General features: G+C 39.8%; 1 protein-coding gene across 2 annotated transcripts in view; it reads left to right on the top strand.

The window, feature by feature from the left end:
- Window positions 1–10,316: 10,316 nt before the first annotated feature.
- tnn (tenascin N) overlaps window positions 10,317–20,875 on the top strand; it is a 52,420-nt gene continuing 41,861 nt past the window's right edge. Inside the window, exons 1-4 of one of the 2 annotated variants that reach the window (XM_080503848.1) lie at window positions 10,317–10,452; window positions 18,117–18,314; window positions 18,413–18,613; window positions 18,738–19,112. In XM_080503848.1, coding sequence (XP_080359974.1) covers window positions 18,119–18,314; window positions 18,413–18,613; window positions 18,738–19,112 — 772 coding nt within the window. In that variant the 5' untranslated portion in view covers window positions 10,317–10,452; window positions 18,117–18,118. The remainder of the gene's footprint in view (window positions 10,453–18,116; window positions 18,315–18,412; window positions 18,614–18,737; window positions 19,113–20,875) is intronic. The other variant, XM_080503849.1, reaches the window with a different exon arrangement.

Consider the following 20,875-nt stretch of genomic DNA (forward strand, 5'->3'; position numbering starts at 1 on the left):
TCTGGTAATCATTCTAAGGGTTCCATTCCAAACAATAAAGTGGAAACAATAGGATAGGAAGTACAAAAATATTAATCTAACCACTATTAAATCTGTTAAATGAAAAAGAAAATGTTGTGGTTGAATACAGCGTCCAAACTTCAATGCTTTTCTGCCACAGCGGTCTGCAGCATCGGCGCTCCAGTGATCAGAAGTTTACCTTCATTTCTAAACTTAGAGATGATCAAATGAAGTGGGAAGAAAGTATTTCCTTATTCCAACTGCAGGGTCAGAGTTTGAAGTGTGTTGGATGTCCTTTCTGAATCAGGTCTCTGGTTGTGTGTGTTCTGACAGCAGACATGTGACGCGCTGCTGTGCACAATACTTTGGACAGGACACTGGTCGGAGCTGAGCGCAAACCACAGCTGCTGCAACATGTTGTCGGATCATTTCCGTCGCTCTTCAGCTGCGGAGCAAAACAGAAGCCACATTAGAAATTATCTTTGCAAGCAACTTGTGTGCGTGGGCCGCTTGTCGTTGGACACAGCGTTAGCGGATGATGTAGACCACATATGTTACGTTTTGTTATGTGGTGTGGTAGAGAAAACTTGTTTAAGCTCACTGGGCTATTAACGGTTTATGAACACGTTGTGTCACGTCTAATGAGCGTCCCTGAGGTGGCCGTAGGGCCACAGCGTGGTCGGCATCAAAGAAAGCAAACGCACAACAAAGGGCTCAGAAGGGAACACGTTCAACCAACCTTTCATATGGCTTTAATTTGTTTATCCTTAGATGACTCGGGCTTTATCCGCACTGGATCCTCTAATCTGATCCGTGTGACTTTGGTGGAGACCAAAGTCACACATGTTGAGTTTACTCCTGCAGAAAATAAAAGCAGCCTCCCAGACGTTTGAGCGTGGCACTGGAGTCAACCACTTCCTCTGATAGTATCTTACCATTCCCGTTCAAACAATGAGAATATATTTTCCTCCAATAATTCCGTGATTCGATGTCAGTGGAAAAACGAACTTTTTAACCACACTGATGGGAAGCTGCCAAATTTGACTTGGCTGTTGTGTCTAGCCTAATACTCCTTCGAAGCGCCAGACATTCCGTCAGGTTTTAAACATATTTCATGTGTTAAAGATATCTGCGGGTGGTATTTGGATCTGTCTGTCAGTTCCCATTTCACACACAGACCTTCATGGTGTGGCTCTCCTTTGGCTGAAATCAGTCCCCTCCATCAACAGTTTCCAGATCCAAGAGGAAACACGCAATCAGGGATGTTTCAGTTCTCTGCACCACAGCCAGTCTCAGCAGGAATAAACACACCATGTGCCTCAAAGGGGTCGAGCTAATGTGCTTTCTGTATATTTACTTTTAAAAAACAAAACAAATGAGGGCTCGGGTTCGCATTACTGTAAGCAGTTAAACATGAGATCGACTCGCAGTAGTCATGAATGTCTGACGATGATCAAATGTATTTACACTAACATGGTCGGAAACCTCAGACGATCTTCAGTGGTGAGTTTTTCTGATATACTTCAACTAAATGTGTTCATGATGGGTATGAACTCTGTAGTTTCAAAATGCACTAACTCAGGTGGAATAGCTTCTTTTTTTTTTTTTTTTAAATACGTTTGTTTCTGAAATCTAAAAGGAGCAATAATATATAAAAGAAACTACATGAATAAGTTTTTGCTTCCTTGTGAAGTGTGATGTTTCCGGGGGTTGTAGACGTCTCATAAAGCTACACTCTACAACCACAGAAATACTTTTTTGAAGAGGATCTGTGGTTTTGCTTGATTTGTTTTTTTTATTTCCAGTTTCAGTCCAACAAATGAGATGTAAATGTCTTCACACTATATTAACGCTGCTCTACAAAACAAGAATAACTACAACCACTTGTGAAATATTTCAAAAAGCATGTTAAATGTTGCATGCTCAGCACTTTATTAGCTTGTCAAACAACTCTGAATATTCTTTTAATAACTGTGCTACATTTGATACCCATATCTCACCTCAATGAAAAAAAAACCCCCAAAAAACCTGACAAGTCAGACACATGAATGCACCTCCACATTTTCGACTTTTACAAACTTGATGACTAAGAAGCTACATCCTTGGTAATACTTCTGCCATTCAGTCATGCGGTTCTAAAACTATAATGAAGCTCTTAATGTGTCTACTGATGCTGGTTTCCTCTCAGAGCTTCATAGGAAGGAATGTGGTGTTTTGAGGCTTTTAATAGAGTTTCTTGTTTTAAATTAGGAGCTTTTTTTTTTTTAACCGGTCTACACCATCGTTATAGTATTACTGCAGAGGTAACTTCTATTTCTTGATGGATCACGGATTAGTTGTATAAAACTTGCTGAACTGAGTTTAATCCTGAAAAAAGTATTCCAGAAAACATTGAGAAACACTGGAATATAGTGAGATAGAAATCTTATCTGCAATCTGAATACATTTGACTAAAAGACAAAACCATATGTGACTTCAGTGTGTGACTCTCTTTAGCATGATTACTCACTTTGTTCTTGAAATTGTTGCTCGAATGTGAGCAAAATGGAAACCACATGCTGTGAAGCTGTGAAGTTAAAGCCAACATTTTCTCTAAATCGAAACAAAACAAAACAAAACAAAACAAGAACATCAATTATGATCATGTGTTACTGCTTCTATCGTTCCCAAACATTTTCTTTGTCAACTCATTAATCTGTCTTGGGTCCGATTTCAGATATTTTCATGTTGAATTAAGGATGAAAGTACTTTTTTACTCCGTAAGTTTACTTTTGGGAATACAGCTTGTCATAGCTCATCGACTTTATTGAACTCTGAGTTACTGGACTTGAGGTCATGTGAACAGGTCAGTGAGATATTCACACTTATATTCAAATACGGGCGCAATTTCTGAGTGACGAGTGAGCGTCAGATGCTTCTTTTTGAACTGTGGGATGAATCTGACGTCACCAGAGAAAAACCCACAGATGCAAACTCAGCACAGAGAGGCTCCACCAGCCTAACCAGACATCCTCGCAATAAAGCTCGAGTACTAAGTACAAAACCACTATTCGGCTCAGGAAAGAATAAAGACACACAAAAAAATCTACTGCAATACAAAAACTGTCCAAACTTGACCATTTTCCACTTTCGCCACTTTGTTGCATGCACGTAAACTCTTCTGCCTTAACGATGACTCATATTAAACAGACACAAAGACGTATGGAAACCACTGCTTGTTTAGCAGAGGCTCAGTAAATAGGATTATCTACATACGCATGCCAAAGACTGATTAATTTGTTTAAATTTATAGTCAACTTTCAGCCTGACAGAAACAAGCCAGGGAGAGCAGGACAAAAAACAAAAAGAAAAACCTAAATATGTGGCTTCCTCTCATGGCAGTTCAGCCATTTTTCCAGGAAAATGAACAGGATACAGGCGGGTAGAGGCATGCATCACATTCAACACAACATAATGTCAAATTCCCACAGCCGTCACAAGTTCTGTTACATCTGCTGCGAGTGTGAGGGTACATTTCCTGGCATGGGCTGCAACCATCACGCACAATAGAAAAGCGCCACATTTTCCTGACAGTATAGTAACATGCATGAAACATTTTCTCATTGTCCCGTGAAGCACTGTAAATGTAATCACCTCCTACGCAGCACGTCCACGCAACAAAGTGTGCGTGAAAGAGCTTTAATGCGCTGAGTGGAGTATTCGTCGTGTTCAGGACCTCTCTGGTTTCGTTGGGAAAAATCAACAGATTTCTTGAATTGATGGGATGTGAGGCTGGATAGATTGACAGGTCAAATGAGGAATAAAAACTATAGGGTGTTGGAACATGAACAGCGTGGGTGACGGTATCATTTTCCTCTTGTGAGACTTTTAACAAAACATTTTCACAATTCTACAAAAAATACAGAGCAACAAGAAATAGGTTTTTGTAGGATGTTGTAATTCTGCCATAAATGTTTAACGAATGAGCTTTCCACAATAAAGGCATTTATTTAAAGACATTCATCAATAGTTTCAACCAAATACTGGTAGAAACCATTGAAATAACAGAAAGACTTGTCATTTTGATTGACTGGATTTTAAGCTCACAAAGAACCCATACAAATATACACTTAGGAGACAGCAGATGCAGTTAAAATGTTTAGATTAAGTATTTTCGGACTCCTGGTGTTAAAAAGAAGTAATTTGGACTCTGGTATAAGTTATGTTTCTGTTGCATTTTATGGATTTAAACACCTTTTAGCATCTACTTTGAAAACCTGTATCATTTTCACTTTATAAGCTTAAATGAGTTTTTAAACAAAGTCCCACATTCACATTGTATCGAAAGTCAACCAAATCAGACTTTTTATGACAGCTCAAATCTGATTTTATACACTCACATCCAGAAAACATGTGGCACTTAATCAAATAAAAGTCCATTGTTTTCAATGAGTCCTTATTTTGAGCAGCCCTGTAACATTTAATCCAACTTGTTGAAGTGAGACATGCAGAGAAGTAATTACCACTTTGACCTCAGAGTGAGAAAGTGGTGGAGGCCGGACTGGGTCTTTCTGATTGAAATTTGGATCTCTCCCCCGTTCATATGTGGGTTTTCTCTTGTTACTCCAGTTCTCCACCCGAATGCAGGAAAAGTGTCTCTGTGTGTTTGATGACATATTGGCATCAATCCAGCACCGAACAGTTGGATAGAGAGGGAGAGAAGACTAATGGAAGAAGGTAAAGAGAGAGCAGCCACTGCTCCACAGAATGCCACTACCAAAATGTGATCTCTCTTTTATCTTAATCTTCTTTTTCCTTTTATCATTCAGTGTTAATTGTAAAGGCTCCGGTTGGAAAACAATTTAAAAAGTGACACACGGTCAGTGTGCTCCGTGTGAGGTCTTCTTTTGTACATGTAGGTCACCTTGTGGTCATTTCTTCATTTCTTTCAGTTAAACTTTATTTAACCAGGAAAATAAGATCTCTTATACAAGGGTGACCTGGCCAAGAAGTCCGCAGCGCACATCACATCGTTCGATTTAACACATCTAAAACTGATTTGACACAATTAACCAAATACAATAGTTCAAATGAGATTGTGCGAATTACCATAGATACAATGCAGATTTTGTAAGGCGAATAACCCGCAAGAAATGTAAATTTTAAGGCAAATTCATGAACTGTAAAAACTTTAAAAACAAGAACAGTGTTTAGTCGATCTTCGCTCTTTGAAGAGTAATAAAGAACGCAGTTCGGACATTTGAGTTTCTGTTTAAAGGTTGTTCCAGGGGTTCGGTGGGGGCAGAGAAACTAAAAGCTCGCTTTCCCCTTTCAGTCCAAACACGAGGAATATGTAGGTGAATAATGTCATTGGAACGTAAGAAGTAATGACTGTGAGTTCAGTTGAGAAGAGCACATTGGTAGAACCAAGTGAAGAAGAGTCTAGTATGTAGATAAGCTGTTATAAACAATTCACTCTCAAGTATAATGTCAGTTACACTCCAGTTAAATTGTGAACAACCATGCAAAATATTTGATCTCAGAGTTGTCAGTTTAGCGTTTAGACCAGTGTGAAAGTGATCCTGAAAACAAGCTTAAATGAAATAACGCAACTTACATGACACAACAATATTCACATACTGCAGTTGTAACTTTCTTGCAGATTAATTAAACGTTCCTAACTGGAGATAACTGTGGAATGTGACTCTTGTAATTATGATGTATCAGATCAAACTGATCACTTTGATGGAATGTGAAGCTGGGTTGGATTGGATTGCATAGAGACAGCTCTGATTGGTTAATGATGAACACCTGTGTGCAGCCGCCTTGAAGAAGGACACACACTCTCAGGGCAGGTTTGATGGCGCTCGTGTGACATGGCGCCACAGCAAAAGTTAAATTTATTATTTTTTTTTTTTAAAGTTACCATGCTCATCCTCAAGATATCATTGAGATCAGAGAAGCAGCCAGTTGACCAGAGTCTTGTGTTTGCTAAGCAGTCTTAAAAAATAAAGGGTAAAGAATTAGAAAGTAATCATTGCGGTATTTGTTGTTGAACATGCCTGGGAGTTGAAATGCATTTAATGCTATAGATTTAATTAATTTATTGAATGTTGTGTTTAGTTAGGACACATGTGTGTTTGTTTATTTGTATAAAACACTTTGTGCAACATTCAATATTTGTCTTTTTCTGTAAAACGTTTTTCACCTCCAGCTAACAACTAACTTCGGACGTCGCACATGATTCGAGTTGACTGCCGCCTCTTGAAATGTAAATTCTGGGAAAAGCACTATTTGAGTGGGACCCATTGAACACTGCAAGGGTGTCAAACCTTTCACATCAGGAGAAGAACGCTATGGAGCTTTAGACTTGACACTGTAAAATGCGATGGATTTCCATAATCGCAGCCCCAGTTATTGCATGTCGGGATCAGCAAGCTCCTCCGACACGTCACAGAAAGTGTTACTTCATAGAAATGGCTTCAAAGGTCAATTATGGTAAACCAGTCGCAGAGCATTCCTGCGTCAGGTCTGGAGCACTCTGAAGTTTTGTCTCTGAGAGATGTTCAAATATAGAAGACATTTGGTGAATATGGCAATTTCTCCTAAATTGCCCTTACAGAGTCAACCTTAAAGGGCTCAAACTAATTTTCAAATGTTTCTGCTCAAGGTACAGAAGCAATAAATAATGATTCACTTGAGTTTAATGTAGATCTTCATGGCATTCCACTTCATATGCAGGTGTAGATCCCCTGTCTGTGTCATGTCGTGGGTGTTGATGGTGATTTTACCCAACGAGGAGACGACACAGTTAATCACTGTAAATTAGCCACCAATTGTGAAAATGAACAAGCTACTCATGCAAGACACTTTAATAGAGTTTGCAGTCATTCAAAATACATTGTGACATCGAAGCCTATAATATTCCTCAGCAATCCCTGGTATGTATTTGAATCGTAAATGCTGATGTGATATGATGTGAATGGCTCCCTCTCCTCCAAGCCTGGTGCACGATTATATATGGAAATCTTGCAGAGAAACTAACCTGTTCTTCTTGATAGCGATGGTGTGTTAACAACACCAACACAGAGTTTACAGATTCATCATGTGAAGCCCAAACTATGAACCTTTGTTAACTCGCAGAATGGACAGAATGCAATATGAATTATTGAACACATTGTACAAGTCACTGCAGAATGAAGTCAGGCAAAAAAAGAAAGAAAAGACAGTGGGGGTTTTTTCTGATGTTTTCTTCTGAAAGGTCTTTGGCATTTGGGACAAAGGGTTTCCTTCATCGAGGTCATCAAATCAGCCTTTCTTATATTCTAATGCAACTTCTGAAATTCACCTTTGGAATTTACAAAGTAAATTAATTTAACTTGAGATTCATATCTGCAGATGAGGACTGAGCAGCTTTGTAGTCATTAAAACTAATCTTTCAACACGATAAAAAAGAAATTCAAGGCATCTTAATTATAATTTCTGGTCTTTGTTCTCAAGGCGTAGCTTAATTGAAAGCGTCCCAGTTTTATAGTTCTCTCATGAAGCAAATTTGAAAGCTGGTGTACAAAGAAAAAGTCTGGTACGTGATTGAATCTGAGGCTGAATGGAGCATGCTCTGATGTTCCAAGGTCACACGGTAACTTCTGAAACACAAACTTTCTGTAATGACTGTGTCATCATCGAGCATCTGATGAGTCCTTCATCTCTGTCCCGGGACCTCTGCTGGAGGACACATCGTATGTTCAAATCATTTTACTTTCTCTCCACAACAGTATGATGCATGTTTATATTTATTTATGCTTGAACAAACAATGACCTGAAACATCTGCATGTCTAATATCGTGTAGTAATATGACAACACAGCTTCATGAATGGAATGTTATACATTGTTGGTTATATGAAACCAGTCGGTTGATTGCTTAGAAATCCAGCATTCACCAGATTGTGGTGCCAACCAAAACGGATCACAAATAGCCTTTATTATGACTTAATTGATTATCTGTCTTTTATTCTTCATTGGGGTAACATTTATTTAACCAGTTGAGTTAAATTGCTAGATACAGACTGTAAATGAGCCAGATAATCCTTGTTTCCACTGTGCAGTACGTGCTGGTACGGCACGGCAAAGCATGCCCGGACCCAACTCTGTTGTGCGGTCCACCGCAGAGAGGACGTTTAAAATGTAGTTGGGTTGTGAACGGCTGTGTAATGATGCAGGTATGCAACGTCATCATGCAACAGTAAATGTGGCAGGACCACCAAGGAACACATTTTCTGAAAGTAATGGGAAGTGTTCTGCTGGCATGAGTCTTCCACTGGTACTCAGGTTTCCGTCTGCAACGGTTGAATATGTGCGTGCGATTGTGTCACATTTGCAAGATCTGTGATGGACTGACCGCCTGTCCTTTGACTAATGTCAACTGGGAAAATGCTTTAGCCCCATGTGATCCTGCAGGTATTGCAGCTGGATGGACGGATGTTGTTAACAGCTGTTGGGACTCATAACCAATAAATAACATTTGCTGATGTGTGTTGATTCAAAGCTCATATTTTAAACGTGTAAGTCTTTATGTGGGGCCTGCACCCTTCTAGCTGGTATACTTTGATAAAGTGGATCCTCCTCTAATCCTAAGGGGTTGGCTGTTCAACCTCCATGTGTCCAAGTGTCTTTGGGCAAGACGAGTTGTTCTCGTTATGAGACAGTGTCTCATAAAAGCCTCCTGTCACACAGACTGACAGAACAATGAATGAACCATTTACTTAACCTCTCCAGTTAACCGTACTTAATTACTTTCAGATAAGTTTAAGTAAAATCCATTTATGGAAATAATTTGTAAATAATATATTCATAACTTGTTTTTTTCCCCCCACAAAAATGGGTATAAAGATCTTCTATTAGTATTAGAGAGTACTAAGAGATCTTTTAAAAGATCCTGAGTTAAATTGCATTTATCATGATCGTGACACTTGAATTCTCTACAAATATCGGAAAGAGTTTTACAAACAGCATTAATCACCTTTTATCCTCTTGATTATTTACATGTAATTAAATACATGTAATGAATAGTGAAAAGCATCTCATTGGATATTATCTGATTAAACTGACGGAAGAAGGAAAAAAACGGGTGTCTTTGTTTCTGTCTTCCTACATGAACAAGGGTACAATTAGAATTCTGAGCAGTGTTTGTTCTGCACAAACAGCCACACTTGGCCCCCTGACTTCAGATCCAGTTGCACTTGAACAATCCCATCCTCCTGTGTGCCGCTACAGAAATCCGAAACCTCACTCGTATATTTAGAGACAAACGGCCTTCGTCGACGTAAACTATGGCCAACCTTGACACCTGGGGGTCTGAGCCGGCGGTCATGGCGGTGGATGTTGATGCATGTTTTCTGTCCGTGCTTGCATGTATGCACATGTGTTTATCTTCCTGTGTATGCTTCACAGTTTGAGTGGGGGGGGGGGCAGTTTTTGAAGATTGTGTTTCTTTTTCTGTTGACAAAACTAGAATAACTCACATGTGTATTTGCATTTTATTCCTGTTTATGTTTTTACTGAAACTGTGAAGCGCTTTGTGACCTTGGTCTGTGAAAGGCGCTGTATAAATAAAGTTTACTTACTTACTTACTTACTTACGTGTCAAATTAAGTCAAGACTTTTTGATTTTTGACTGCCACTCAGCCAACCGGCGGTAAACGTTTGAGAGATTATCACTGTTTTCACGAAGCCGTGCCCTGAGACAGTTTCCAAGAACGACCCGCTGGTGCCGCTCTTCATCTCCATCTCCGTATGCCACAGCTAAATCTGCTTCTCTGAAACCAAATGTGATTGTCTCTTGTCTTACTTTTTTTTTTTTTATTATTTTGGTTCACTTTTTTCCGAATCCCCTTCATGATTATTCTTGGCCTTGGTCTTGTCCCATTCAACCAAACCCTTATTCAGTCGCTGCGTTCGTGATCCGTCCGCATCTGTTAAAGAGATCAGTATTAAGCCCCTCTGCTACCACAGCTACTGTAACTAAAAACACACGCACACACACACACACACACACACAGAGGGGGAGGAATCAATTAATGAGAGCTCTTTGAGATGATGGAGAACAAGGACAACCAAGGTGAGTGATGTGTGTTTGGGTGAAGACTGATTAGCTCCAGAAAGGAGCTAAACAAGTAAATGTTCCTCATTATCTTTTCTCCTCCTCCTGTAATTCTCCCATTTCATTGAATCACCTAAGAAGAGGCGAGGAGACACTCCCAACCTCACTGCCCATTGGCCTGCAGGCGTTTGGAGGAGATTTTAAGAGTTGAAGAAGGAGGAGAGAGTAAAAGTGACTGAAAGTTTGAAGATCTTTGACTCATTGGCCCAGGCCAGTCAGCAGGTGGCAGAGGGAGAGGCTTGGTGAGTGACGTCCAGTCCTTCAGAGAATAGAGGGAAAGAAAGGAGGAGAAAGTTAAAGAAAACCCCAAAGGGTAAGGCAACTTTGGAATTTATTTCTAACCCAGTTCTATTTGGAAAGATTTGAAATTCACAATTTGTGGCATTAACCTGTAGATCTGCCACACTTTTTTTTTTTAGTTTCTGTTCAGTTGAGTGGGACATTGTACATAATCTTAAAAAAATATTTTAATAACTGGTCATTTACAATTGTTCTTTTCTATTTAGGCCTTATTTACCTCTTCAATGTGCAGGACTTTCCTCACTGTTTTGTATCCTCTTTCTTTTAATCCTAAGTCTCTCTCTCTCTCTCTCTCTCTCTCTCTCTCTCTCTCTCTCTCTCTCTCTCTCTCAGATCAGTGCATGTCCACAGCTTCTCACCTCGACAGTTACTTGACAATATAAAGGTTATGATGCCACCTTTAGTTTAACTTTATTGACTCAACTTGTTCTCGTGTCAGTTTGAGTTTGCATGGCAGTGATTTGCTCCTGATTGAACATGATGCAGATGTTGGTGATGTGGGCCACAACACAGCTGTGCACGAGTTTTGAAAGCATCTTGTAAATGTTGCATATTGTTTCCTTTGTGAAACGCAATTAAATGTTCACATGTGAGAGAATGCCTATATTTCTTACCCAGATATGGTGGAAACATTTCACATTTTCATTACAGGTAAAATAGAGAAAGCAAATATTGTGAACATTTCCTGAAATATGGAAATTGAAACAGATGACAAATATAATAAAACTAAGACATTTTTATAAGTGCTGACATAATTTCACACAAATAAATTGGACTTTTTCCCTTTTGAGAAGCTGTGAAAGATTTCACTGCCTTTAAACATGCCTTAAGATGATTATTTATGATTCTGTGTCTCTGTTGATATGCACATTGTACTGTTGATAATCTCATATTGTCAGTCAACAAAGCTGTCGGCACTCATTTTTCTCATCAATACTAACATAAATATTTATAATAGTTATGCAAGCGGGGGTTATATGTATTCTCACAAGACTGTCGATCCAGTAGATTTGCCTTTAATGCTACTGTGCTGGCTCTGGGAATACACAGAAGCCCCTCGCAAAATGAGCTACAGATGTGGGTCCTCAGCCGCCAGAAATGATGGAGAGAAGGAGAGAGAGAGAGAGAGAGAGAGAGGGAGACCCATGGCCCTGAGTGGGTGGCTCATAAAAAGTGTTGAGATTATACAATGTGACTGCTTTCATAGAAACATCCAAACAAAAGTCAAGGAGCACATCTTTTTTTTGTTTGGCTTCATGATTGAAAAATGACCTCTACCTATACTAAAATCACACTTTATCTGTTAGCAGTTATCTGTGCCAAGAACTTAGGCTGTTTTATTAATACTTCGTTTGGTTTTCAACATTTCGGCGACTGGAGCGTCTGTGGTCAAGGGTCCTTATCGATGTCTCCTTGTGGTCAGCAGGGCAGAGACAATCATGAAGATATGAGCGCCGCACTCAGACGATAATTGCTTTCAGCTTCGTTTTATTCGTTTTAGTTTCCATGTTCTGTCAATGAACTGCTGTGTGGCGGCGGGGGAGGGTGGGGAGGAGGTGAACGTCCACACGTTTGCAACCGCACTTGGAAAGGCATAGCCTAACCTCAGTTGCAACCTGGTGAAACAGTCAGCCTTTTGTCTGACAGTTAATGGATCTCCAGAGAAGATGGGGCACATGTGCTCAGACTGACCAAAAGTTATTCTACTACCTCTCCTTGTCTATATCTGTATTCCCAGCAGGTTTTCTTTCTCTACCGCTGTTTGCTTTTGTTTCATTTACAGTTGTCTTTTATTTCCTGACTTACTTTATCAAAGCCCGTTGTTCAATGCAACCCCCATTTTCAAACCTCTAAAGTCGTTTTTTTTTTCTTCTTCTTGTTGCACAAGCTTCCCTCTCAGCTTGTCAAGATGCCTTCAAGAAAATTGTGTTTGTTGACCCAGACAGTATTGTCTCCAGGTGATTAAATTGTAGCTACCTGTGGAGGCCCTCTAACCCTCCCCTCCATTTGTAAGCTTTGAATGCCAAGTTTCACATACTGTACTGTACACACATGGACAGAGCGCTTCTTTTTCTCATGTAAAAAACTGAACCCACATCTAGGCAACAACACTTTACAGGCCCATTGACATAGCTCAGCTTTGACATGGAGAGAAGTTATTGTCGGGGAGGAATTTTTCACAGTATTTATGGACATGTTGAATTTTACTTGCTTCCGTTTGACAGGCTGGCGGAGATACTGTCTGAGGGAGCCATGTGCTGACGTAGAGCCTCCACTAATGGAGGTCTGGGTCCTGCACTCTCAGAATGGCTCTTGATAGTCACATCTCATTAAATTAAAGACATACTGAAGCATTTAGAGGGCACTTCTTTTTGAAGCCACCAAGATGTTCTGTTTTTGTCTTTAGATATCTGTTTGAAGTTGTCAAGTTGAGTAAAATCACACCATTTATAGTTTGAAAAGCCTCTGGATTACACATCCGATACACTTTCTGAGAGATACTTCCCGACATACTGTGGAAATGGAAAGAACAGCACTCTGAATTCCTGGAATAATCAAGCTGTCATCAAGTCAGAAATGCATTAATTAGGTGCACTGATGCAATGACATGCCAAGTCACTAAATGTGACTAAACGTTATAGCCATTTAGTTTGGAAGAAATGTTAAGAATTTGTGGGTTTGCCAAATACAGTCAGTAAAGGGTTAACTTCTGAGTTTTGACTTTTGGGTTAAGGCCAATAAACCCTCTCTGTTTTAATAATAATTTAACTAAGCCTGCTGTTCTGGCTTATGTCATGACAGACGCTTTATGCAGCAAACATCTAGTATTTCATTTAGTGGTACCTAATCTCGCCTGGCATTTCACTTCCAACCACATCTGGTCACTTCATCCATTAACTAGTAATTATCATTTGAAAACCTGTAATTTTATTATCTCTGTCTATTTGATCCATCCCTTCAGTCATATTCAACAGTAAGTACATCCCAAGGAAGTATTCGGGTTTTTGGCATATTTGGACAATTAAACATTTGATCATCTCTGAAATTATGCCTCTTAATAGAGGTGACATTGCTTCTCTCCACATGTTTTCACTGTGTGGCGCTGCCATGCCAATAAGCTCTTAAGGGCCTTCAGGGAATTAAAAAAAAAAAAAATCTTGTGGATTTCTTTGAGCCTGGCAGAAGGTTTTGAAAGATCCCCAAATAATTTGAAATAAAATCCTTTTATTTATTTTTTTTCCTGTGAGGAATATCATCTTCATGTGGTGCAAATTTCATGCCCTGGATTGACCGTCTCTAAAAGGTTAGTCCAAGAACAATGTTTGATCCAAAATGAAATCTCAAAGGACACCAAATATGTTGCACTCAATGGAGATGCAGGCAAAAGACTATCCAGAAAGGACACCAGTGTAGGTTTTAGTTAGAAATATTTTCAAAATGTAAAACTTAAAAAAAGGTTTGGGATATACTTATTTTTTGTATATTATTGTGTGTATTCTTCTATCTTACTCCATCCATCCATCTGGCTATCACCCATCCATCATCAAGGTAGTCATCTTTTCTCCATTAACTGTTCTTTTACCCATTCATCCATTCTGCTATGCCATAAAACATCTCGTGTGACGGTCCCACTTCCCTCCTCTTTTCCTTATTTCCTCCCTTCATTAATCCCTCCATCTGCCTCTCTTTCCCACATCAGGATATTCTCAGCAGCCGGTAGCAGCTTGCTGCTGTGCTTGGAAAGTCACCGTGCTGTCTCCTCCAAGAGAAATAAGAAAAGGGCCTGAAAACTGCGGGCATCAAATAAAACCATGACGGGGAGCTATAAACATGCTTGTTAAGCAGCTTTGTAAGCCAACGCATGGTACCATTACACATGGCTGTGGTATACCGTCCTTAATGTGCCACTGCTTTAAACCCACACTCTACATCATTCCTTCTCTCACCTATTCAATCTTTCTCACTCACTCGGTCTCTTTCTATTTTCAAATCTTCGTCTCCGTTTCAATCTTTTTTTTCCCTCCCCCAGTCCTTCATCTTAAAGTCCATTCACGTCATCTCTGGTTTACCCTCCTAAGCCTTGGCCATTGATAAAATAACCCAACATCTGCTCATATCCAGGCTTTTACCACTACATAGGGTAGAATAAACAATTTGCTAGTGATGTCATAGCTTGGGCAGCTTCCAGTCTCTAACCTCATACTTTTGACCAGCAGCAGTTACGACGACAGCTAAAAAAAAAAGGCACACAAGGTCAAGTATATTGGGTTTGGACTTGTTAGAAACAGATCTCAATAATTGAACCCCTGTTTGTTTTACTGAAAAAACACAGAAGTAATTTGAATCGCAGAACTACTTGAGTTACATCATCTATAAATCATCAGATTGAGGATTTGTGTGCCAACATACACTGGGTGCAAAACAAATTAGATCCAGTTGAGTGAGATAAGTGGCTTTCCACTTTAGTAATAAATGGAAAAAAGCACAATATTTTCATATAACTCAAAATGTCATATGCTCTTAGGTTCTTCGGATCCCCTCTCAGGATCTCTGCAGATGTGATAATGGTATCATCATGACAGACGGAGGGTTGGCAGGTTCTGGGTCCACTTGTTGATATTTTGATATTCTAGCCCAAGCTCAATGGGTCTGCTGGGAGTTTTAGGATCTGTTTCTATCTCTGCACACTTTCTACTTTTCCAGCTGTTTTGGTTCTTGATGCTCGATGAGGGAACGTTCACAGGGGTTTCCAGGAGGTCCACTTCTCCTCTTCAAAATGTCACTTAGCACTTCATAGTAAAATGTTGGGGGTTAAAAAACTTAGAGAAAAGACTTGCCAGGTAGGAAAAGTCTAGCCAAGCTTTTGTTGTCTGCAATACTGTAACAGGTCTTTTGGATTCATTAGTATTTTTCACTTCTCAAAATTAATTTCATGTCCAGCCTATGATGCTGTACAATCCTATGCAAGCTGTCAAGCATTGCACTCTTTATTGCTGAACTTTCATTCACTCCATCAGTGGTTTTATGTTTCCATAGACCACACAAGTGCTGCAGGCTTAGATCAGATGTTCCCCTCTGCCACTTTTAAAACTTTTTCATCGTAAGATAAATTCACAGCAAAGTCCAAAAATGACAGGATGAAGGTTTAAAAAAAAAAAAAAAGGCGAATCATTTTTAGAAGCATGTAATTTAGCTACTTGGGGAAGCCGCTGCAAGGTTTTGGGTTCACATGACATCACTGTCATTATACACAATGACATCAGCAGTGAGGACAAACACCGACACTCTCTGAAGCTTTGAAACGCCTGACCGAGCGCAATTTATGGTTTAGAGCAGGAGGATCTGCGGCAAAATGATGACTGCTCACTTTCTGTTGCATTGATGTAGATTTAGTTTCATTACACACGCAAACGCACACACACACACACACACACACACACACACACACACACACACACACACACACACACACACACACACACACACACACACACACACACACAGTGACCTCATGGTTCAGGTTTCCCTTTGATGAAAGATACAGTAGTGTCAGTGTAATGTAACTTATGTATCTTGACAGTATTTCTGTCCTCTGTTTTCTGTAAAACTCTGACATGTGGAGAGCACAAACGTGACCCTCGTTCAACCTGGAGACTCGGGTTCAGCCAGGCACAACGACAAACATCTATAGTTTCAGTGGTCTGTTGCACTTGGTTCAAGCTAAAGATTTGCAAAATGTAAAGACCGGTAGTAAAAAAACAGATGGGACATTTCATCTGTACAGCTCTTACTCATGCCCCTCACTGAGAACCTTGGGAGTGATTTGATGTTCAGCCTTGAGTAGTGTTGTGCACATTCCTAAAAACGAATTAGGATAATAGTGAGATAAACTACCACAATGACAGCAGACAGCTTTTATAGAGAGAAACTGACATTTTGTCATGGTGCCAATGTCACTTTTCCATATAGACCTACTCCAACCTGGTCTGATCTCTGGTTTACACTTTCAGCTCCTCTTCTAGTTATCAAAGGAAGGACAGATTTAGCCACTTGACACACAACCAGTCAGTCTGAACACCTTCAACACGCAGCAATACCAACTTCACATGAAGTTTGGTATGTGTGAACTGCATAATGTAAAGAAAATGAAAGAAGCTGACCACGAAGTGTGTTAATCCTGTCCTCATAACGTGATGTCATCAGTGTGTGCCACCCGTGTCTCCCAGGAGGAGACGGATGGTTGAAAACACTGTCTTGTTCTTTAATCCAGTGGGAAAGTTTGAATCGTCGTTTGGTCTCATTGACGCAGTGATTGTTGTCATTTCCCAAATAGCCGTAGATAATAGCACCAGTCACATTGTAGGATAACATTTGATACTCTCAGAGGATTAGCTCAGGATTTTTCTTTCAGTCATAACAGCATAATAACAGCTGTCCATGAATCACTTTCACTCTGTATTAACACTGTTTTTGTGCCAAACTAAAAAGGTTAAGAAACATTCTTTGTTTGGGACATCCCAAAAATGACAGTTTGCTCACCTTAATGCCCACGTTCTCCTCACTTTCATTTCTCATAATTGGATTCAGCACAGAGGAAAATGAGCACCCACCTTCATCCTATTCTGCAAGAAGACATGAGCTTTTTCAGTTGAGATTATTCATATTTATTGGTGTAATAAATTTTCCTGGTTCACTATGATGTTGAGAAATGGTGAGAAACAATATATCCATCTGTTCAAATGTGCAGTCAAAAATGCTCACACTCATATTTTAGATGCTGGGAACAATAAAGTTGGTGACTTCTTGCTGAAAGTTTTATAGCATGTGTATACCTCGTACCTTTTGGGAATTGGAGCTGAGGAGTGTTTCTCAAGCTGACGCCACAATTTTGTTTCACTTTTACTTTATATTTTTAAAGAAAAGGTTTAACATTTTGGGAAATTTGTTCATACATACACAGAAAAAACAAACAAACAGACCCTGCGGCATGTGTTTTAGATTTATTTCTCCCCTCTGTGTTTTTTGGCCTGCAGAGGACACATCTTCTTTTTGCAGTCAGGTTTGTTTCTATCAAGAATATTCAAGTCTAAATAAATCAATTTCCATTGGTTCATTATCATATTGCCCCAATACACTTTCCTAAAGATATTCAGTCAAACTGACGAAATTAATAAAACTTTTAAACAAAAAGTCTCTGACATTTTGTGTAACGATTCAGGAAATAAAGCCTTTAGTGTGGATTTCCTGCAGGCATCCTGTCCTTTACACACAATCCAAAGACATACATGATAGGTGAAACTGGCACTAAGGTGATGTCTGTGTGGGTGATAGCGTCTCTAATGTGTGAGCCCCGGTGTGGACTGCCAATCTGCATATGGTGTCTCTGTGTAGCGAGATACAAGCTATTTCCTTTTTACTGGGTCATGGAAATATTGTATTCATGATAGGTTTTTCAGTCTGGAAAAAGCGTTGTACTCTTAGCTCAGATTTCTCTCCAAATAATAAAAGAGAGGTTCCTGGATGTTGTTTTTTAGACCTTTGACACTTGTTATATTCCATAGTTGGATTTGAAACTGAACCCTCCAAGATTCATCTTAAAATCATTAGAAATGTATCCATATTTCATTAAAAAAAACAACATAATAATACATCTGTGCTTGTATTTCGACGATCTAGCCATGACCACTAGATTCCTGTGGAGGCCCCCGTGCCTGCTGGCCCTGCTCTGCACCATGTCACACTTCTGCTCTGCAGACAATCATCCGGACCCATCAGCCAAGGAACAGGGAGTCACCTTCAGCCACGTCTATAAAATTGACATCCCGGGAAGCCCAAGTTGTAAACTAGAAAACCTGCCCTCTCGGGATGAAGCAGGTCATTAAGAACTAATTTGAAATACTTCTGTTGATGACCATTGTGGCTCAGGTATGCTGTAATTGGCAATTTAAAAGCTCATTCTTTCATTTTTCCAGGTTTGCAGACGGAGACCATGACAAACGGAGAAAATGACATAACCTTTCGACACAACATTAGGCTGCAAATGCCAAACTGTGACTGCGGAGAGTCAGAAAGCTTCAAGTCTCTGTTGTACAGAGTTAATGGACTGGAGGAGGAGGTAAACTACCTGAAGACCCAGTGCAGTCAGGGATGCTGTGGAGCTGCTGGTGCTGCAGGTGAGCGATGAGTGATAGACTTGCAAAGTTGAGATTTTACAAGTGTGGGGTTCCTAATACATTGGAAAAAGGTTACACAGAATAAAGACTAAATCAAGCAGTCGCACTCTGTTACTTTCTCAAGGAGTGGACACAAGCTGTAGCGGCCATGGTGCCTACCAGCACAACACCTGTAGCTGCCTCTGTAACCCTGGATGGGAAGGCCCAGACTGTTCCGTGTCCTCCTGCCCGGATGAGTGCAACGACAATGGGCGGTGTGTGGACGGGAAGTGTGTGTGTCACCAGGGCTTCACAGGAGACGACTGCAATCAGCTGCTGTGCCCAGACAACTGCAATGACAAGGGACACTGTGTGGATGGAAAGTGTGTCTGCTTCCCACACTTCGCGGGTGACGACTGCAGCGTGCAGAAGTGTCCCAACGACTGCATCGGTAATGGGCGGTGTGTGGATGGCCAGTGCGTCTGCGACGAAGGCTTCTTTGGAGAGGACTGTTCGTTGGGTGAGCTGTTGTAATCTCAAATCCTGCCAATAAGGATATTGTTGGGTCAAATATGATGTTGCGAAACAACCAATAATTTATTTACTTAATCGGAAATGTAAAAACTACAATCGGAAAAATATTGACAACATATTTATTTATTAATTTATTAGATAAACTGTCAAGAGACTGAATCAGAGATGTGAAGTGCGAATGTTAATTAATTTTTTTTTTTCAAAGGTTATAAGGTTGGCTTTTAATGTCTATTTCTTTTTTAAATTTGGATGCGAAAGGTAATGCCCATTGGTATGGCCTGTAGTATAGTTTAATATAGTTGTTATAGTTACGATACATAATCAATTTATGTATTTTTGCAACAACAAAACAATTCATTCAAGTGTTTTGTTATTTAGTTGCATTATATTGATGTTAACACCAATTTTTAAAGGACTTTTTATTGTTTAATTCTGCTTATATCATCAGCCACTAACTGTGTGATTCAAAGCTGGATCAGTTCTTCACTTTTGCCGTAGATGAAAACAGGGCTACTGTGACTGCCAGCTTTAGCCGACATTATCCTTTCTCCACAATGTAAATACATTCACAGGCACAGAAAAACCCCATTAACTTACCTGCTGCCGTCGATATGTCTGTAGTTTGTTTCAGCTGTTTTGTTCCTCAGTCTTGTTATCTTCATGTGTTCATTGATCCATTTCCCTCAAGAACAGATGTTATGGTGAAAACTGTATTCCCCTCCCAGGAGTAAGAGCAGAGGAGTTCTTGGAGTTGAAAATATCAGACTTGAAAATTCAAACCACCTTTTAATTTCCAACTGATGTCACTTCAGATAAACTTAATGAGTAAATTAGACATTAGACTAACCACACAGTTGTGGTTGTAAAAGAAAAACAACTATGGTCGCTCTATTGTGTTTGCAGGTTTATGTAAGTTTTATTTGGCACAAGTTTTACACAGGACACCCAAGCAGTTGGGATTTGGGGTCTTAGGGTCTTGCTCACGGATTCACAACCTGTCAGCACTGAGATTTAAACTCCCCTAAGCTATATGCTCACTTAGACATTCTTAATAAACGTCCAATAAAAAGTGGTCAGCTAATTTTTGTTGGGAAACTACTATAAGAACTCATCAGATGTAACATGTGCACTACAATTAGTCAGGTAGAAAGCGCTTAAATGCTAAAACTAAAGTGGCACCAACAGTGGAAGGAGCAGTGACAGAATTTCAAGACATTAATTGTGGCACTCTATAATCGTACCCGGTGGAAATATTACAGGCTGCAGCTGTAGACATTGCCACAGGGAAAACAGAAAATCATTTATCTACAATTTTTTTCCTCTTTTATCTGGCGATGATTTTCTGTCATAACTTGTGTCCTCACACATTGCTCATTGTTAAAGAATTCATTCCCGTGGTCAGTTCCCATTATCCTGTCGGACGACATTTGATGTGTTCTGTGGAGAATATTAGTGTCTGAGTGAACATATTCCACCATGAACCTTTAATGGGCCAGTTAGGTATTTGGTGAGCGGATGATAACATTTCATGACCAAAGTTTGCATTGAGCTTGACCTGTGTTCCTCCAACTTTGTCATACAGTCACCTCCATTGTCCAAGCATTTTATTGGTTATCTCGCATATGCTGATGGGAGCTTTGGGACCATTAAAATTATTAGGCTTGTTCCTCATATCCAGTTCACCTTCTTATAAATTTTCTTCCCACAGTAATTTAATGAAATCTTTTCGGGGCCCGTCTGAATGATTCT

The sequence above is a fragment of the Blennius ocellaris genome (assembly GCF_963422515.1).
Source record: "Blennius ocellaris genome assembly, chromosome: 10".
In the NCBI taxonomy this organism is placed as follows: Eukaryota; Metazoa; Chordata; class Actinopteri; order Blenniiformes; family Blenniidae; genus Blennius; species Blennius ocellaris.